Source organism: Seriola lalandi, unplaced genomic scaffold (assembly GCF_002814215.2).
Source record: "Seriola lalandi dorsalis isolate HSWRI2012SDOR001 ecotype SW California unplaced genomic scaffold, Sedor1 jcf7180002054264, whole genome shotgun sequence".
In the NCBI taxonomy this organism is placed as follows: Eukaryota; Metazoa; Chordata; class Actinopteri; order Carangiformes; family Carangidae; genus Seriola; species Seriola lalandi.
In genome coordinates this window covers 14,005-31,598 of record NW_019524817.1, presented here as the reverse complement: position 1 = coordinate 31,598, position 17,594 = coordinate 14,005, and the positions used below count along the sequence as shown (strand labels likewise).

Here is a 17,594-nt window from a genome sequence, read left to right as displayed (position 1 = left end):
GGGGGGGGGTTGCTCACATATACAAACACTTAAACATATACTGTATAGAAGGAGGAATAGGGAACAAAGAGCCACCTGCAGCACAAACAAACAGTATATACAGTATTTCTTCACTGTTGAAGAAATCCTCTAAACATTTACAACAACTATCAGTCTGCAATCTGATTAAAAATAATAATATTCAGATTCTGGTGAAACAAAAACTCTGAAAAACTATGTAAAACACTAGAAAAATACATTTTTTGCTTAATGACCGTTGGTGTGCATCTGCAGTAATATATCTAAGTACATTTACTCAAGAAACCTTAGTGCACATTTGAGGTACTTCACTTCTTTGTGTGTCTACTGCATCACCATTCATTGTTAAATATTATACTTTTTACTCCACTACATTGAACAGGCATCACTAGAGCAGGAAGAAAGTGTTGCACAATCTGAATATGTCTTTTTCTTTTATTCAGACAGACGATGTTTGGGCTGAAGTATGTACTTTAGTTAGGAGGTACATTCATTTCTTATGAACAAGCTGCTGAAAACACTTTGAGGATTACTATGAGTACAATATATTATTTTTTAGTATTTCAACTAGAGATGAAAAAACAGTCAATATTTCAGCTCTCAGGCCAAAAATGTAGAATTTAAGAGTCAGTGAAATACAAAACAACTCAGAAATGGCCGACTAATAATATAATAATGCAGAATTTGGATTAGCATTAGCATTAAAATGGCACAAGGGGGGACCCCTGTAATGCTATAAATGTATTAAAAGCTTTAGTCCATGTATATACAAATAGAAAATCATAGTAATATTCAGTAGTAAAAGATTTTTTTATTAGACTACTGTTTTAAAAATGATCATACACTCACATTGTGCTTAAATTGCAGCAGAGATGCTCAGCACAGCTTCACTTTGAGCTCAGTATTCGTCTTAAGTCGGTTTGGATGAAATACAGAGTCTGGCTGCGTCTTTACTGTCCGGCCCTGTTTTGTCCTCATCTGCCTCTCGTCCCCTGTAAAGCATGTATGTGTCATTGTCTTGACTGCGGCCTTTCAGGGGCTGTCACCATCCAACAGCTTGCCTCTGTCACGGCTCGTTCACACACCCTCAATAAAACTTTCTCTCTTTCTCCGTACAACCATCCTGGAGCTTTTTTCATTCCCTCTCTCTGTCATTCAGTTCCTCTCTGCTCTTCCTCGTTTTCCCTGCTGCATTCCACCACCACCAACCCCCCTCCCCCCTTTTACTCCCTCTCTCTCTCCCTCCCTTCCTCCCTCCCCCTCCCTCTCTCCCACTTGTCTGAACTCTGACAGGTGTGTAATTGAATGATTAATGACCACTAGAGTAACCCCCACTCCCACACACACACACGGACACACACTTGATGTTAAAATGGAATTGTGCATATTTATACACACACATATTCATGCGCTGACACACACACGCGCGTTTTCACATTACACACGTGCATTCATTTTGCTTCAATAGCCCAAATGGTCAAATTCAAACCGGTAGGAGTCTTGAAAAAACGGAAACATTATAAGGAATGTGGCAATACACTCAATATATATGAAAACATCCTGCACATGAGGGCCAGCACTGTACAAGCGCTGCAATGCAGCTCATGAAAATCACACTGTTGTCATTTTAATAAAAATATCTCAACTTATGTGAATTTTGCAAAATTAATTTCCCTCAGAAATATGTTATTTGCATTAATCAAAACTTCAAATTTCAGTGAAATCCTTGATTTGTGATGCTCTAAGGCGAAACCTCCTCCATGCGCTACAAGGCTTCATATTCTCTCAGTACACAAACACTGAAACACAAATACACATAAATACATTCAAGCACTTTCTCCCTCCCGTCTCCTCCTCATTTGTCAACATAAAAGCAGATTTTATGCAGTGTAATTCCCACCGTCTAATGGAGCCCGTGTTGGTGAGAGACAGGGGCAGCCAATCACAAGCCGAGGCTGTGACCATGAATTACAGTGTGTGAGTGAGGGCTGTACATTGACTTATGAATAAATATGTGTTGTTGATTTCTCTGCTTAGACTTCTCTGCCTGGTTGTGATGTTGCAGGGTTTTTATACATTTCAGGATTGTTGTTTTCAAATAGCTGGAGAGGAAAAAATTCTTCCAAAAGTGGTGATATTCATACATTATGAATGTAGTCCACGGTTGTACAATACATGAACACGTTCAGTAGCTGTAGGAAGAGAGAGCACCAATATTGCATAACATCAATAAAACAGTCCAATATTTTGTGAAATACATCCATTTACTTTCTTGCTGAGAGTTAGACGAGAAGATCGATACCACTCTCACTTATGTGCACAATTAATATGAAGCCACAGCTGGCAACTGGTTAGCTTAGCTTAGCTTAGCTTAGCTTGGCTTACCTTAGCATAGAGACTGGAAACAAAACTGGAAACACTTCTTGCTGGGAGCAGGCGGTGGTGATTGACGCTTGACACGAGCTTTGGCCATTGTTGTGTTTACAAGACAAGAGGTGATAATACATCCTCTGAGCAGCGCTATGTAGTAATAGCATAACTTCCAAATAGCGCCTTTAATCAAAAACCGAAGTGTAAAAATGACATGTTGTGGATTTACAGGAAGCTGCCGGAGTATTTCTTGTCTGACGACAGCAAGACTCATTTTAGAAAAATACACTAATTTGATTTCCTGCCAAGAGTTACCATTCTGTCTTATGTGAAGCTGAGCCAGGACACAGTTAGCTTAGCTTAACACAAAGACTGGATACAGCTTGCTAGCTATCTGGATGGCAGGTGGCAAAATGTACCCGTGTTGTCCCACAAAGAGCTTTGTGTTAACCAGAGTTCACTGTCCGACCTTTAGTCCTTCAAACAGATTAAAAGAAAAGTTGTTGTGTTGTTTTACGTGACAGTGTTGTCAGAAAGACTACCAGCCACACAAGCCTGTGAGGGGGTGAAAGATTAAAAGTGAGGGGCTCGTCCTGAACCACATGGCCAGGGAGGGAGTGTGTGGAGGGACAAAGAGAAATGAAAAGTGGAGGGGTGCTGAGGTCAGGACCTGGGTGCCAGGGACAACAGCTATTTCCTGTTGACCTCTGTCTGAACTCTGGCCCCTGACCCCCCTCCTGCCCCAGGCTAAATGGGGGCAGGGTAAAGGGGGGGGTATTCAGTGTTTGTTGTGTGTTTGGGGTGCTGTGTATAGGGCATTAAAAGGAATTATGTATGGATGTTTGCTGGATAAAAGGATGAAGAGAAGAAGAGAGGTGAAGGTTGTGGATGGGAAAAGTTTAAAGCGATGACGTAGAGGTTGTTTAAGTTTTGAGTGTTTGTACTTGTTGATACATTATCCTTAATTTAGGCAATAAAGAAGCAGGAAAGAAGGATGTGAGGACTGGAGATCTACAAAGGCCACATGGAGCTCTGGTCTGAGCTATAAAACATTAAAAGACATGAAACTTCTTTGCTCTCTGTGATAATCCAGTCTGTGTGACAGATCGCTGCAGCTGCAGCCTGAGGCCTCGGTCAGAGTTAAACAGATAGTCAGAGGAAGGGACAGAGTGACGTGACTTATGACTGGAAAAAAGGAGGAAGATTACACTATTTTTCAAGAAAATGTCGACCGATAGCGAAGGTGGTTCATTGTGAATGTGTTGAACATCTCATGAAAAAGGCAGAAATATTCCTGATTATTGTAAATGAAGAACACACAAGTGTTTTGGGCTGTTTTTAAAAAGTTGTGCTGCCCGTTTTTTGACTCTGCATGTGTTTGGAAAGTCGTGAATAAGGAGAGGAGAGTGCTTGAATTATATATCTTTACCCCATATATATTTCATTGATGTTTATTCGATTAAAATAAGATGAATAAATCTAGGAATAAAGAATGGTGAATGAAAAGCTCCAGGGAAAGACTACATCCAGGACTGCTGTGTTTATGAAAAAGTTTGGGGGGAGTTTTTTGGCAGAAATTTGCAAATCTGCAACATTTTATTTTTGACTTTTAGTTTCTACAGTGTCAGTCAGAAACAGCAACATTAGCTGTGTCACAATTAATAATCTCATCTGTGAGTGCATGAACCTGCATCAGCCTCAATCTCCATGTGAGATGATTGTTACTTGAACAGCAGCTCAGAAAGAAATAGAAAATATATGTAACTGGGACATTTTGCAAAGTGAAATCTTCATTTTGTATGATCGATTTAATTTTTATTTATCAAAAACAGGTTACAGTGCAATATTCATGATGCACAAGGAAAGGTGGTGTGTTCATGTTTAATACAAACTTAAATTAAAAAATATGTTGCCTCATGAAAACAACTACAATATAGACGCTTTATGTTTAACCAAAAGTCAAAATTTCAATGTGCACAAGTACAATCACAATTTCCTGTGACACTGGCAGGTTTAATGCTTCCCAATGAGCAGAAAAGACATTCCTTGTTATGTGATTTAGGTAAGATGTTACCTGCTTTTTATATGATGATTTAAGGAAAACAACCTTTTTAATAAATTGTCTTCTGACATGTTACCACCGAAATATCTTTGGTGTCTTAAAGGTTCATGTTGGATGAGCACTTTTATGTCCATGACACAACAAGCTAACTCTGATGTTTAGTAGTTAGTGTACAAGAGATTAATGTACTGACGTTATTAACATTTTTTATTAACTACCCACAACCTCTATTTACTGTATTTATAAATGCCTGTAGCTGTTTTCAGAAACATAACTTTGACTCAACCAGCTAAAAGTAAAATATAATCACACCACACACACAAACAGAAGACAAAGACCAAGTCTTAGAAAAAAAACATTTTAATACTTTTAATACTAATAACGATATTAACCATCATCATTCAGAAATGTTTCAGCGGGCCGAGCGGAGCGGAGAGGGAGCTGAATGTTTAAAGAGTCCTTTGGCTGCAGCTCCCCTCACACCCCGTCAGCTGTGACACAAACATGTACAAGAAATGCTTACAGAAGTTTGTGTGTGTTTGTGTGTGTATGCGTGTGTTTATGTATGTGTGTAGAAATGGCTTTCAGTGAAGTGTGTCTTGCTCTGTGTGTGTGTGTGTGTGTGTGTGCGTGCGTGCGTGCGTGCGTGCGTGCGTGCGTGCGTGCGTGCGTGTGTGTGTGTGTGTCTTTGACAGTCAACGTGTGCAGGAAGACAGGGAGCAGTGAAGAAGGCGTGTTCACAGGATCAAGTCCCACCAGGTAACGTCCATGTGCTGTTGTAAAAAGTTTGGGGATAAATATTCATCTCTCTGATCCAACGGAGCGTCTTCCTGGGGTTCAGCAGGCATGATGGGAAGTGTAGTTTAAAGCATGTGTCTCACCCACAGGACACAGTGGAAACATTTGGGAGAGGAGGAAGCACTTCTACTCTGAAAGAGGTATGGCTTAAACCTGTGGGTCCAGACTGTGTGTGTGTGTCTGTATGTGTGTAAGTGTAATGTTTATGTCTGTGTGTGTGTGTGTGTGTGTGTGTGTTAGCGAGTGGAACAGCTACATAGAGGTCAGTGTCTTTCAGTGGGGAATGTAAACTTTCGGAGCAATGTGTCTTTTTTTCTTTAAATAGTGTACTGTGTGCGTCATTACACATACACAGCCACACACACACACACACACACATATCTCACCATACACACACATTCATACAGTAATTTTCCTTCCCACGCACACGCACACACACACACTGCGACTCCTCCTACAGCTAGTGTGCGTGTATGTCCAGTCCCTGCGCGAGAAGCGGCTCTGCGGGGTGTGCGTGTGGCGGTGGGTGGAGCAGCATGGCGGGGTGGGGGTGTGGGCCCGGGTACGGGTGAAGGGAAGGTCCTGGGTGGGGAGGGTACCCGGGCTGGGACAGAAGAGCGCTGGGGTAGTCACCCTGCAGAGAAGACATCCCCTGGAGACCTGGTGGGGCAGAAACAGAGGAACAGGGTTTAAAAGTGAATGAAGTGGAATCATTTTTAGGATTTTCTCCCTTTAATATGGAGAAATACCGAAGAGATAAAGTCTACAACATTTCAAATGATCTGTCTTAATCTATCTTCAGTCAAGTGTGTAAGAGCATTTTTCTTTCTTAAATCAGTAACTTTACTTTTATTAAATCATATTTTGAGGAGCATTACAGAGAGACACAAGTCAAATCTGAATCCATCCAATGTTTTTTTTTAACTTAAGAGATGAAACACCTGTATTTTGTCTTTCTGAGCATAAAGTATAGACCTGTTTTCTTGGTCTTTACTTAACATAAAGTGCAGGTTTCCCACTTTGTTTCCCCTTCAGTTTTTTAAATCATGTTGTTCTACTCAGTGTGTATCAGTATGTTCCAGGTCTTAACTTTATAAGTTATATGATGTTAATACTGAGAGAAATAACAGAGAAAATTTCTTATGTTTTGTGTTTATTCATGTATTTTGTCGACAGCTGTAACTCCCAGTTACAGGAAGCTGTTGTATAAGCAGATAATGAATGACAATAACACAGTCACTCTTAACCTATATATATATATATGTATATACATATATATATATATATATATAAATATTTATATCTTAATTCGTATTTAACATTTATCACTTCTATTCTATCCCTTTTTGATGACTTGCGATCTACTTTTCACTTTCTCCTTTAAAGTGGATAACACTGACAATATTTTATATTTTTCTTATTCTCAATAAATCCTATTAAAAAAAACCTAATTGTGATAGTCCAGCTCTTAATAATTAGGTAAAATATAAATACTTTGATTAAAAAAAAAAGAAAAAGGAAACAGTTGGACACTAGTTTCGAGCAAACGTTTCACCAACAGGAGGATTGCATTGTTGGGGACTACTTTCATCAGTGGATTAATACACATTTGGTGCTCGAGTGAGTATTTGGGTCAGCAGGATGGGTCACATTCATTGAGTCACAAAAACCTACAGTATGTGTTTGTGGTGATGAAAGAACATATCACTCGAACGATTTGTTCTCTCTCGATATCTCTGGTTCTATCCTTTTGTTTCAGTGTGTGCGTTCCCTACAGGCCACCGTACCTGCCGTTCGAAGACCGAGATGAGCCTGTCCGTCAAGCCCGTAGCCCCCAAGAGCCGCTCCTTCTGGGCTGTAGGGTCCACCCTGACCTGTGAGACAACACACACGGTCAGACACAAAATACACACACACACTCTGCAGTATATACACGGAGCAGCTGCCTGAATTATAAACACCGACCTGAGCGATTTGACTGGTCAATCATCGGCTGCACTATTCTCCTCCTGGCGTTGATGAACCTTTACAGGGCGAGAGACATAAAGGAAGAGTGTGTTTAGAGAGAGCGAGCGAGACAGAGAGGCCACCAGTTAATGGAGAAAAAGGCTGACCGGGAGACTGCTAACCTTTTCCCTTTTACAACCACTTAACCCTTTCAGAGGGCAGAGTAAATCAACGTTAGGGCAGAGCAGGTATCGATCGCCCATGTGATAATTGATTGATCTGCATTGATTGGGTCGCTTTGTGTGTGTGCGTGTGTGTGTGTGTGTGTGCTGCAGCACCGGTACAAATAAAAACAAGTTATCAGATTACAAAATATACTGTTCAGCACGTATTACATACTCTATACTTTTAAATTAGAGTGTATCTGTTTGTGTAGCTGTAACTGAGGGACATAAAATCGAACGTCACGAAAGAACTAATTGATCAGCAGCATGGAAACGCTCCGTGTATGTGTGTTTTTATATATGCTTTGCCTGTGCAGATATGAGCCCAAGGCGTGAATAGGGGATTTGGGAGCTGTAAATCATCTGATTATTGGATATTGATTTGCTATTCTGTTTTATGAACATGGAGTAAGTAGATTTTACGGCTCTGCAGCTTCAGGAAAAATGCTTAGTGAGGCATTTCTTCTTCTGTTACAAGCTTCTCTCTAATAAAGTAGATTATAGTGTGCTATAAGTGCTACCTTTCATTTAATTAACGTTTATTCACACAACATGTGCACAATAAAGAGTTACTAAGCAAAAAAATGTGACTTCAATGAGCTGTGAAATATAGATACTGTTCATTTCTGCGTCACACTATCAAGCCAATATGTTATTGACACGGCAACGGCCATGCTGTCAAATTGAAAGTTGACACTTTCCATTTATACAAGACAGTTTAACTGATTATTGATAAGCCACAGGGCTGGAGTTAGTGTGTATTGATTTGGTGTGCACTGACCAGTTGTTGACCTGTAAGATGGTCAGTCCCGTGTCCTGCGACAGCTGCTTCTTCTGCTCCTCAGATGGGTACGGGTGCTGGGGAAGGACACACAAAGCTCGGGTTAAAGAAGACTTCTGTGGTGTGATGGTGGCGGCTTTTTTTGCAGAAATGAAACTAAACGCATGTGGATCAACAGCAGAATCGCCTTGAAGCCGCAGTACGAGGCTGAAATCTCAAATAAAATAATGTGTGTGAACCCTCAGTGTGAATACTGATGATCTTCCATCTGAATTCACATCTACACTCACATTTTCAACCTCAGCAACCCCTCACCCTCTCTCTCTTTATCTCTCTCTCACACACACACACACACACTCACACACACTCACACACACACACACACACACACACACACACACACACACACACATACTGTAATAATTGGAGAAAAGCAACATTTGACCTGCCTCATTTAATAGCTAATTACCAATCTAACCACCTCACCAACAATTACTCACTCCATTTCTATCACTTCCACAATTATTCAATAGCGAGCAGATTCACATAATCACTTAATCCCCCGATTTTTCATTTAATTTAATTGACCTTCATTATACACTCGCTTCACCTCTCTGTCTCTTCCATGTCGGTGACGTTTTTGTCTCCTGCTAAATCCTCTCCTTCTGTAATTATTCTCTCATCCAGAGCTGCTTTTGTTATCGGTCCGCAGGATGTTTTTTAATTATTGTCAAAATTCTATATTTTCTCTCACCGACAGGTGCTGGAAGAGCCACGCTCTCATGATGTTTGTGGCCACTTTGGGGAAGATCCCTCTCTTCTTGTTGTTCCTCCTGTCTCTGTCAGACTCATCCTCCTCTCCTGTGCTGGGGGAGGCCACTCCTCCGTCCAGACCATCGCCTGCAGGGAGACCAGGAAACATTTTATCTTAGCGACTGCGTATGTGTACGTACGTCTATTAAGGTCCAACTGATAAAAGCTCTCACTAATTTTTTTGCTGATACTTGTATCAGTATTTATATATTTAATTAATCACATTTGACTCTTTAAAAGCTACTATCATCACTATCATTGAGCGTTGTAGTACACGATGCATGTATAAGAGGCTGTGTGTACATGCACACCTTTGTTTTCCTGCCTGCCTCTGTGCAGTGCAGTGTTTTCCTCTCACACACAGTATTTCCAGTTTGCGTGTATGTACCTGTGTCGCTACAGTTGTCTGCTGTGCTGTGTGAAGGCAGGCCACAGGTGCCTGGAGTTCCCAGAGGAGTAGAGGCACATTCATCTGGCTCCCGAAGCCATGATGCATTCTGCAGGGAGGGAGAGAGAGAGAGAGAAAGAGGTGGTTGGAGCTGGAGAAATGGGAAGTTGGGGAATTCCCAGAAGGTGGAGAGGAGCGAGAACAACAAGTCCTGAAACACACGGCCATTATTCACACGTCTAGTAGACGCAGCTGGACAGGTGAACAGAGGAGTCTCTCCCGCAGTGGATGCTGTTTGACGTTCAGTGTCTCACCTGCTCTGACAGACTGGTGCACGATCCGGTGAAGTCCTCCATGTCAGACTTGGAGCCGCCCTCCCGATCGTCCAGGACCAGGTCTGTGGGCATTTTGCCCTTCAGACAGGTGATGTAGCGATGGCAGAAGTTATCGCACAAGTCGTGCACCTGAGGAGACAGGTGAAAAACTGTTACCACTTAAAGCACTGCTGTGAACATTCATATGTATATTAACATAGTTTTTCTTTCTGCAAACATTCCTCCTGTTCTTGTCAACGTATCTTTAAATGCTTGACAAAATTCCCCATGTAAGGTTTCCATTTTAAATGCAAAGACTCCCTTCAACTTTCTCAACACACAGGGAATTCAGGAAGTTTTTCCACATTTTGTTATGTTGCAGTCTTTTGCCAAAATCTTTTTTCCCTCGAAATCTACCTTCAAAGCTTAAATATTTTTGCAAATTTATTAAAACAGAAAAACTAAAATATCAAACTGACATAAATATTCAGACACTTGACTATGACACATGAAATTTAGCTCGGGTGCCTCCCATTTCTCTTGATTATCTGTAAGATGTTTTGACACCTTGATTGGAAGACTGTTGTTTATCCAGCCTTTCCAACAAGCACATGAACACATGATGACCATACTGAAAAAAACGTTAAACATTAAAATACACTTTGCTCTTCCACCAACCTTCTCTAGCTCCAGTAAATGAAAGCGAAGAACTTGTATGGCCTGGATCATCTGTGTGGAGGAGAACGTAGGTTAATAATCAATACATAATCCACAATACATGTGTAAAAACACGTGTCATATTTTAGCGAGATGTCAGTGTGCATCATACCAAGTTGTCCAGCTCAGGATTGGAGGAAAATATGGGTTTCTCTGAACGAATCTGAAACACAAATTTTCAACAAATTACCACAAAAACTGGAAGACAGGCTCTCACTGATATCTGTTCTGTGATTGGCTCTCTCAGCTGTCACTCACCTGCTTAGCGAAGGCAGCGATGTCATCGTTGAAAGATTCCGAGGAGCAGACGTCGCTGTGATTGGTCATGCCGGGGAGGTGGGAAGTGGCTGAGAGAGAGGCGGAGTCTCGAGGGGAGCAGGTGGCCAGTTCGCACTTCTCAAACACTAAGGCCAGCAGTGGAAACAGTGGGTGACTGCGCACACACACACACACACACACACACACACACACACACACACACATATAGACAGTTAACATACTGTACTGTACATAAACACAGTAACAGTTGACACAGTGTAGACATGATACATTTACAGGTGTTACAGGAAACTTTATACAACAGTATTTATGAAGCACACAGCCGTTAACACCTCACATGTATTTTCATATTCAGTTTACAAATATACCCTGCATGTTAATAATATGCTAAAAGTGCATGTGTAGCTTCAACTGGTTTTCTAGCTGCTGACAGGCTGCATAAATCACTGTTTCCACCACAGCTAGGGTTTCAAACACACACACACACACACACTCACACACATATTTACCCATAGATCTGGTCTTTGTGGTGTTTGAGGGAGTCGGGGATGGTGGGTCCGTACTGTGGGGGATGAAGCGGCCTGACATCATCCCCGTACCCCCCCACCGACATGCCCTCCGACCCTGAGTAGTGCACCAGCTCTTCATACTGAAACACAATTAGACGGAAAGACAGAAAACATGAGACACGTTCGACATCTGCGCCTGTCTGACATCGAATCTTATTGTGATTTTATTATGTGGCTGAGCTGTCAGGGGGCTTCAGCGCCGCGGCTTACTGGACCAGCGCTCGGTCAGGAGGGCTGATGTGGTTTTACATCTGGAGCAGAGTCTGAACTGCTGCTGTTATATTAGTATGTTCTGTTGCCTGGTGTTTCTGTATATAGCTGTCCGTACCATGTATGTATTTGTGCTGCAGCTAACTTCATTTTCATTACTGAAAAATTTGATTATTTTCTCAATTAATGGATTAATCATTTTTGTTTATAAAATGTGCATCACAGTTAGGCAGAGCTCAAACCACATAAAACATGGAGAAAACTTAATCACAATTGTTGTAGATTAATTTTCTGTTGATCCAGTAATTGATTAATGGACTAATTGTGTCAGCTTTTATGTTTGTACATGCATATGTATTTGTAGATTTTAGTGGCAGTAGTATTGTAGTGGGAAAACAGTGATTAATCAGTCCAATCAATCCAGTTATTAATCATTCAAACTGAACAAAAACACCAATATCAACAAAAATAAAGAGTCAGAAAAGCATAGACTTCTTTTTACTTTAATCATCTGTCTAATACTTCCAATAATATACTGTAGTTATAATATCCTACTGCCCAAAGTGTGTGTGTGTGTGTGTGTGTGTGTTTGTGTGTAGACACATGCACGGACCATGGAGCAATACAGCAGTTGTTCCAGTTTCTTCATGAGAAAAACCTTGGTGATCTCTCTGTGTTCGCTTCAGTTGAAGATTTACATGCTGCTGAAAATTCTACCACTCTCAGGATTATGAATAAAACCTCTCTAAAGCGCTTGGATAACCTCAAAAATGCAGAGCGAGTCAAGATGAAAAAGCAGCTTTTTTTCTCCCCTCGCTTCTTGAGAAGTGTAGTGTCTGGTGCTTAAAAGAAAAGAGAGGGATGAGATCCCCGGAGAAAGACACGTTGAGCCTGTAGCTGCTAATATCGTCCCCTGCCTCCTCAACTCAGACTAGACAGGAGCCGTGCTGAGACGTCCCTCACAACCCGCTGTGACAGCCTCGCTGGGGCCCGCGCACACACACTCTGACACGGGATGGATCAGACACACATATGGCACGCTCACAGACACAATGACACGCACGCACAGATACATCCAGAGACAAACGTACCCACGGCAGCACACACACACACACAGCCTCATATACATGTCTGACTCCCTTGATTCCCCTTGTCTCCCCCTCTCTCTCTCTCTCTCTCTCTCTCTCTCTCTCTCTCTCTCTCTCTCAGAGCTAATTTGTGCTTCACTGCAGCTTCTGTCTCTGAGGCAACGTTGCTCAGGTCAGCAGATCTGCTTCTGTTTCTCTTTCTGCTGGATTAAAAGCGACTCCCGCCGCAGTCCCACGGGGCGACTGAGATCACAGACAGTCAGCACCTGCTAGGTGACCTGGCCCGGACACCTTTCACTCTTGTGTTATTTTAACTGAGCCATAAAAGTTATGATCTGCTCAGCCTAGTTTTTTCTTTCTGTGGACACTACTCTGCCAGGCAGGCAACCACAAGAGGTTATGATTTACTCCAGTAAAGTGTGTGACTGGAGCACATTGATTTGTTCTTTCAGATTTAAACATTCAAAACATATTCCTGTTTATTAGTCACACTTGTTTACATCATCAGGACTCCCGACATCACACGGATGGCGAGCTTTTTATCCAAGAGTCCAATTGGAGATGTTTTTTGTTGTTATGTGCAACAGTGAAACCCAACACAATTATTCATTTATATTCTGTCTGTCCTGACCTCTGGGAATTAAATAAAAGAGAAATTAAATTATTCCTCTTCATGTGCGCAAACTGCCGTCCTGGAAACCCCTCTGCAGGACCTCTGGAGGTCTCTGGACCCCACTTTGGGAACCACTGTCCTAAATGGCTTATCAAATTATTGTATGTCAGAGTCCCATATGGCCACCAGGATCACAGAAAGCACCTGCTCTGAGGCCCTGGCCCGGGACACCTTCTAGTTTTTATGGAGGCTGACTATTAACACAATCACCGCTATCGGATTGCGCGTCTCTCTTTACGCACGGCCCCTATCGAGTTTCTGTGCGTCAGGCGGATCAAAGCGCACAAGTCGAGATGACAAATTCCGCGAATTTTCACTTTTTCTAACAGTCACGGAGGTGGTCAACAGGCTTCAGATGGCAGGACAACATCTTCAAAACAACTTTTTAATTGTGTTGTTTCAACCGACGTAGAAAAGTTGCCATAGTCCTAACAGGCGTGTTTAGGTTACTTCCGCTGGGAAGACAAATCCACAGCGTCACAAACATCATGAGCTGCAGGATTGACGTCGTTTAACTTTGATAAACTGGAATGAAAATGTGTAAAATAAATAGTAAAACACGAAAACTGAAAATCCACAGCTTCCAGTCACAATTCAGACGCTCTAAAAAGTCTCAACTCAATTAATAAACTCCCATTACAATTAATTAAGAATGACCGGTCTTTTCTTGAACTTAGCAAATATCTAAATTATATTATAGTGCAATTGTTCTTATCTAAAAATGCTGCCCCTTTTTTCTACAATATAATTAATTGAGCAGCAAAACCAATTCAAATTCATTTGTTTTCTCAGTGCGTCAATTCAGTAAAAAGGTGAATTTGTTTGAAGATTTTTTTCGCATCAAGAAATTGTTAAAAAGTCAAACATAAACTTTGATGAATTTGCCGTAAGTCTCGTAGATTTTCTGCACTTTAATAAACCAGACATTCACATTACAAGGACGCACCGTATTTAACAAGTAATTGTGGGTTTGTAAAAGTTTCCTAAAGTTTAAATAATGTTTGACCCAGCAGTATTTTAAGCAGGTGAAAACTAAAAAACACAACAAAACAGTTGTTGCAGATTTCGGTTCTGCCTCTACACTCCCACTAAACAACTGAAACTTTTTAAAACTCGCAAAATCTGGTTTCCGTGTGTGTTTTCAACGAACACACTTTAAATCACCGAGCTGTTGATTTCCTTCAAATTTTGCACTAAAGCTTTAGTTTATTACACAGCGTCATAACTGTAAAACACACACACACACACACACACACACACAAAACAATCTAAGTTGAATGGGACAGTGAAACAGACTCTAACATCCATTCAGCATAAAAGACAATTTATGCAATTTATGCTGCCAGGAAGTAAATTTATATTATCAATGCTTTTTGGTTTCGAATAACTTTATTTAAACTCTGTTTTGAAGCTGCTGTTTGGTGGAGTTGGTTCAGTGTGTGTGTGTGTGTGTGTGTGTGTGTGCTTGCGCGCGTGTGTGTGTTTGAGTGTGTTTGTGGACTTTCCCTCAGCTCTCTTCTCTCTTCCTGCTCTGTTTTCATACAGCAGTGATTTTCTGTCTTCACATTGTACAACCCTAATTGCTCTCTTCTACTTGGGTCTCAGTCCGCCTGCTGCCCGCCAGCCTCTGCCTTCCTCTCCTCCTCCTCCTCCTCCTCCACCACCACCACCACCATGCCTCTGAATCACTGTAGCAAAAACACTGACCTACTTACCGAGTTGAAGAGCTGCATCTCCTCTCCTCTGCCTCTTAATGACCTACACCACTCTCTAACCCTTATGTGCCATTATAACGCCTGACTGACATCACGCAACAATAAATCCATAATATTTAAAGGAGAGGGTGAAATATTAGATCTAGATCAACAGTTCCTTGTTGAGTGTTTTGAGGGATTGCTGAGTTACACAGAACCGCGAGTGAACTGCGTTTCACCTCTTAATTAGGGATTATGACTGGTGAGGGGGGGGTGCGGGGTTTAAAAGTTGTTTCTCACTGTTTCTTTGCAGCATCATTGGGGCGCTTACAAATAAACATCTGGCGGGGTGTGAAGAATATTTCTGAATAGTTGTTGTCTTAGTTTAAAAGGGGAAAATCTCAGTGGTTAGATGTGTATAAGAGACAGTGCCAGCACAGTCCACTAGTCTGTTTCCACTGGGCCTTCTGTTTTTGTGTGTGGCTGCTAAACCCGACCAGAGACTGGCCAAGTGCAAAGAGGATTTCCAACCATATGCTTCCATTATGATGGTTTTCTAATTACCTCCTCTCCTTGGTAATCTGAAATGTGTTATCTCAAGCACGCTCTGGTCAGGACCACTCAAACAAACAAAAACAAAAAACAAAAAAACAAAAAAAAAAAACACAGCAGACTTACCCTCTTCTCCATGCGACTCGACAGCCAGTCCTACACCGGAGATGATGATGCGCTGCTCGGCTAGTCCAGCGAGCTGTGCTCCCTTCCTCTGTCCCTGGAGGGTCCTGGAAATAAAAGTGCATGTGTTTTCTTTTTAATGTGCAATAGCAATTAAGTTGTAAACATGATTAACAACAAGCACAAACGACCTCCGAGGTTTCCACAAACACATAAGGCTGAGGATAGGAAAACACTCAAGACCTGTTCCTTGTGTGTGTGTTTACTCCCGAGCCCATCGCGTTTTATATTACAGCATGATGGGACTGGAGATTTTATGGATGTCTGATATCCTGATACCCTACTGCCTATGTAAGCTTAATGGTTTATCATACGGTGATAGGTAGCCTAATAAACGCTCCCATAAAGCTCGCAGCCTATTAAATGCTGTAGTAAATGCTATTTCCTGGTGGTGTTGAATAATACACGACTCCGGTAAATGGTGTAAAATGTCCCACCGAGACGTAAATATTCGCCGTATCCAGTCCTGTCCGGGGCCGGGTCCGGTGTAGTCCAGAAACCCTGGAGAAAGGGAGCAGCGGCTTCCTGCAGCGCCTCGTCTCCGACTGGTGCGCCTCTCGCTCCGGCTCGCAGAGCCTCGGGATGCTCGGTGCTGCGGGAGACAGGGGGAGAGAAAAGCGTCCCTTCCTTTTTGGCTCCTTGTGCTCGCTGTCCGCGCAGCACACGGCGACAGGCTGGAAAATGTCACGGCTGGGAATGAGCGATGGTGTTTTCAGACTCAAGAGGAGCGAAGAAGAAGAAGAAGAAGGAGGAGGAGGAGGAGGGGAAGGAGGAGGAGGAGGAGGAGGAGTAGTAGTTGTGGTGATGGTGGTGGTGTTGGTAGTGGCGGTGTGTGGGGAGGTTTCGGAGGGTCAAAACGCGACGGGGTTCTTGGCTCCCCTCCCTCCATCCATCCCTCCTCCTCCTCTTCCTCCTTTACTCCTCCTCCTCCTTATCACAAACACAAACGCCAGAGAAGAAGAAGAAGGAAAAGAAGAAGAGGAAGAAGAAGAAAACGAAGACCCCCTCTCGGTCGTATTATCTCGAGCTGATATCACTCCTCGTTCACCCACCCACCCTTCCCTCCTTTCTCCTCATCCTCGCCGCAGCTGCGCTATTATCATCCCGGGATAAACCGTGATAACTCTCTCACTCCGGCGGGATGGAGCATGTTCAACACGGATCTATTAAAGTCTGGACAATCAATTAAAATGCATCAAAATATTCCAAGTATAAATACAACTCATTTTAAATATTATCAACAAGAGAATTAAATTAAATCAAAGACAATTAAAACCCATCATAACTGAAGTTTTACCTGCAGCACATTTCGTTTTAAAGGTAATTTCAGTAAAAAAAAAAAAAAAATAAAAAGTTTGCATTAGTTGTCCCTCATGCAGATTCATAAATAAGTTTGAAGCGTGCTTAATGACAAGAAATTTACTGGCTGATAATAGCTTTCAAAGTGTTTTATTGTCTTTGTCAGCCTTTTGACGCAGCCCAAATGTCACCCTTTGGCCCATGTCTTTGTTGATTGAGAGAGTTGAGAAAACAAAGCCATTATCGTGAGAAAGTTTTATTGTAACTACAGAAACAAAACTTTCACATGTCGGTGGAAGAGCTCGACTCCCAGTCTTGTGTTGTAAATGACACCGCAGTAACATAATAATTATTCAAAACGCTCCTCTTCCCCGGGTCCCGCTGTGAGGGGCCAACAGGCGGCCGCACTTCAATCAGCAGCGGCTTGGCGGGGAACAGCAGGCCGGGGCAGGCGTCTCCGTGGGCGGCCCGGAGTTTGACCGTGGGGCCGCCTTGTGAGGGCCCCGCAGCAGCCGTGCAGCTAAGGGGTCTTTTCAACTCTGCAGGGTGCTGGTTTCCTACAGGGGGTGATCACAGCGCTCAACCCCCTCCTACACTGAGCCGGTAATACAGCCG

At 42.3% G+C, this 17,594-nt stretch overlaps 1 protein-coding gene across 1 annotated transcript; it reads right to left on the bottom strand.

Annotated features, from left to right (window-relative positions):
- Positions 1–4,794: 4,794 nt before the first annotated feature.
- meis3 (myeloid ecotropic viral integration site 3) lies at positions 4,795–16,574 on the bottom strand. The gene is made up of 13 exons (XM_023405167.2): positions 16,118–16,574; positions 15,624–15,727; positions 11,221–11,360; positions 10,691–10,865; positions 10,545–10,595; positions 10,394–10,444; positions 9,716–9,865; positions 9,402–9,510; positions 8,955–9,100; positions 8,201–8,277; positions 7,214–7,272; positions 7,036–7,122; positions 4,795–5,908 (listed from the first exon to the last, which is right to left on the bottom strand). Exons 2-13 carry the CDS (start codon positions 15,633–15,635, stop codon positions 5,709–5,711), a joined length of 1,257 nt encoding a protein of 418 aa, XP_023260935.1. The 5' UTR covers positions 15,636–15,727; positions 16,118–16,574; the 3' UTR covers positions 4,795–5,708.
- Between the last annotated feature and the right edge of the window lie 1,020 nt (positions 16,575–17,594).

Coding starts and splice junctions, on each gene's coding strand:
- meis3 (XM_023405167.2), bottom strand. Junction 10,445..10,544: donor ATCCTGAGCTGGACAACTTG/GTATGATGCACA, acceptor TCCTCCACACAG/ATGATCCAGGCCATACAAGT. Junction 9,511..9,715: donor GCACCAGTCTGTCAGAGCAG/GTGAGACACTGA, acceptor CCCTCCCTGCAG/AATGCATCATGGCTTCGGGA.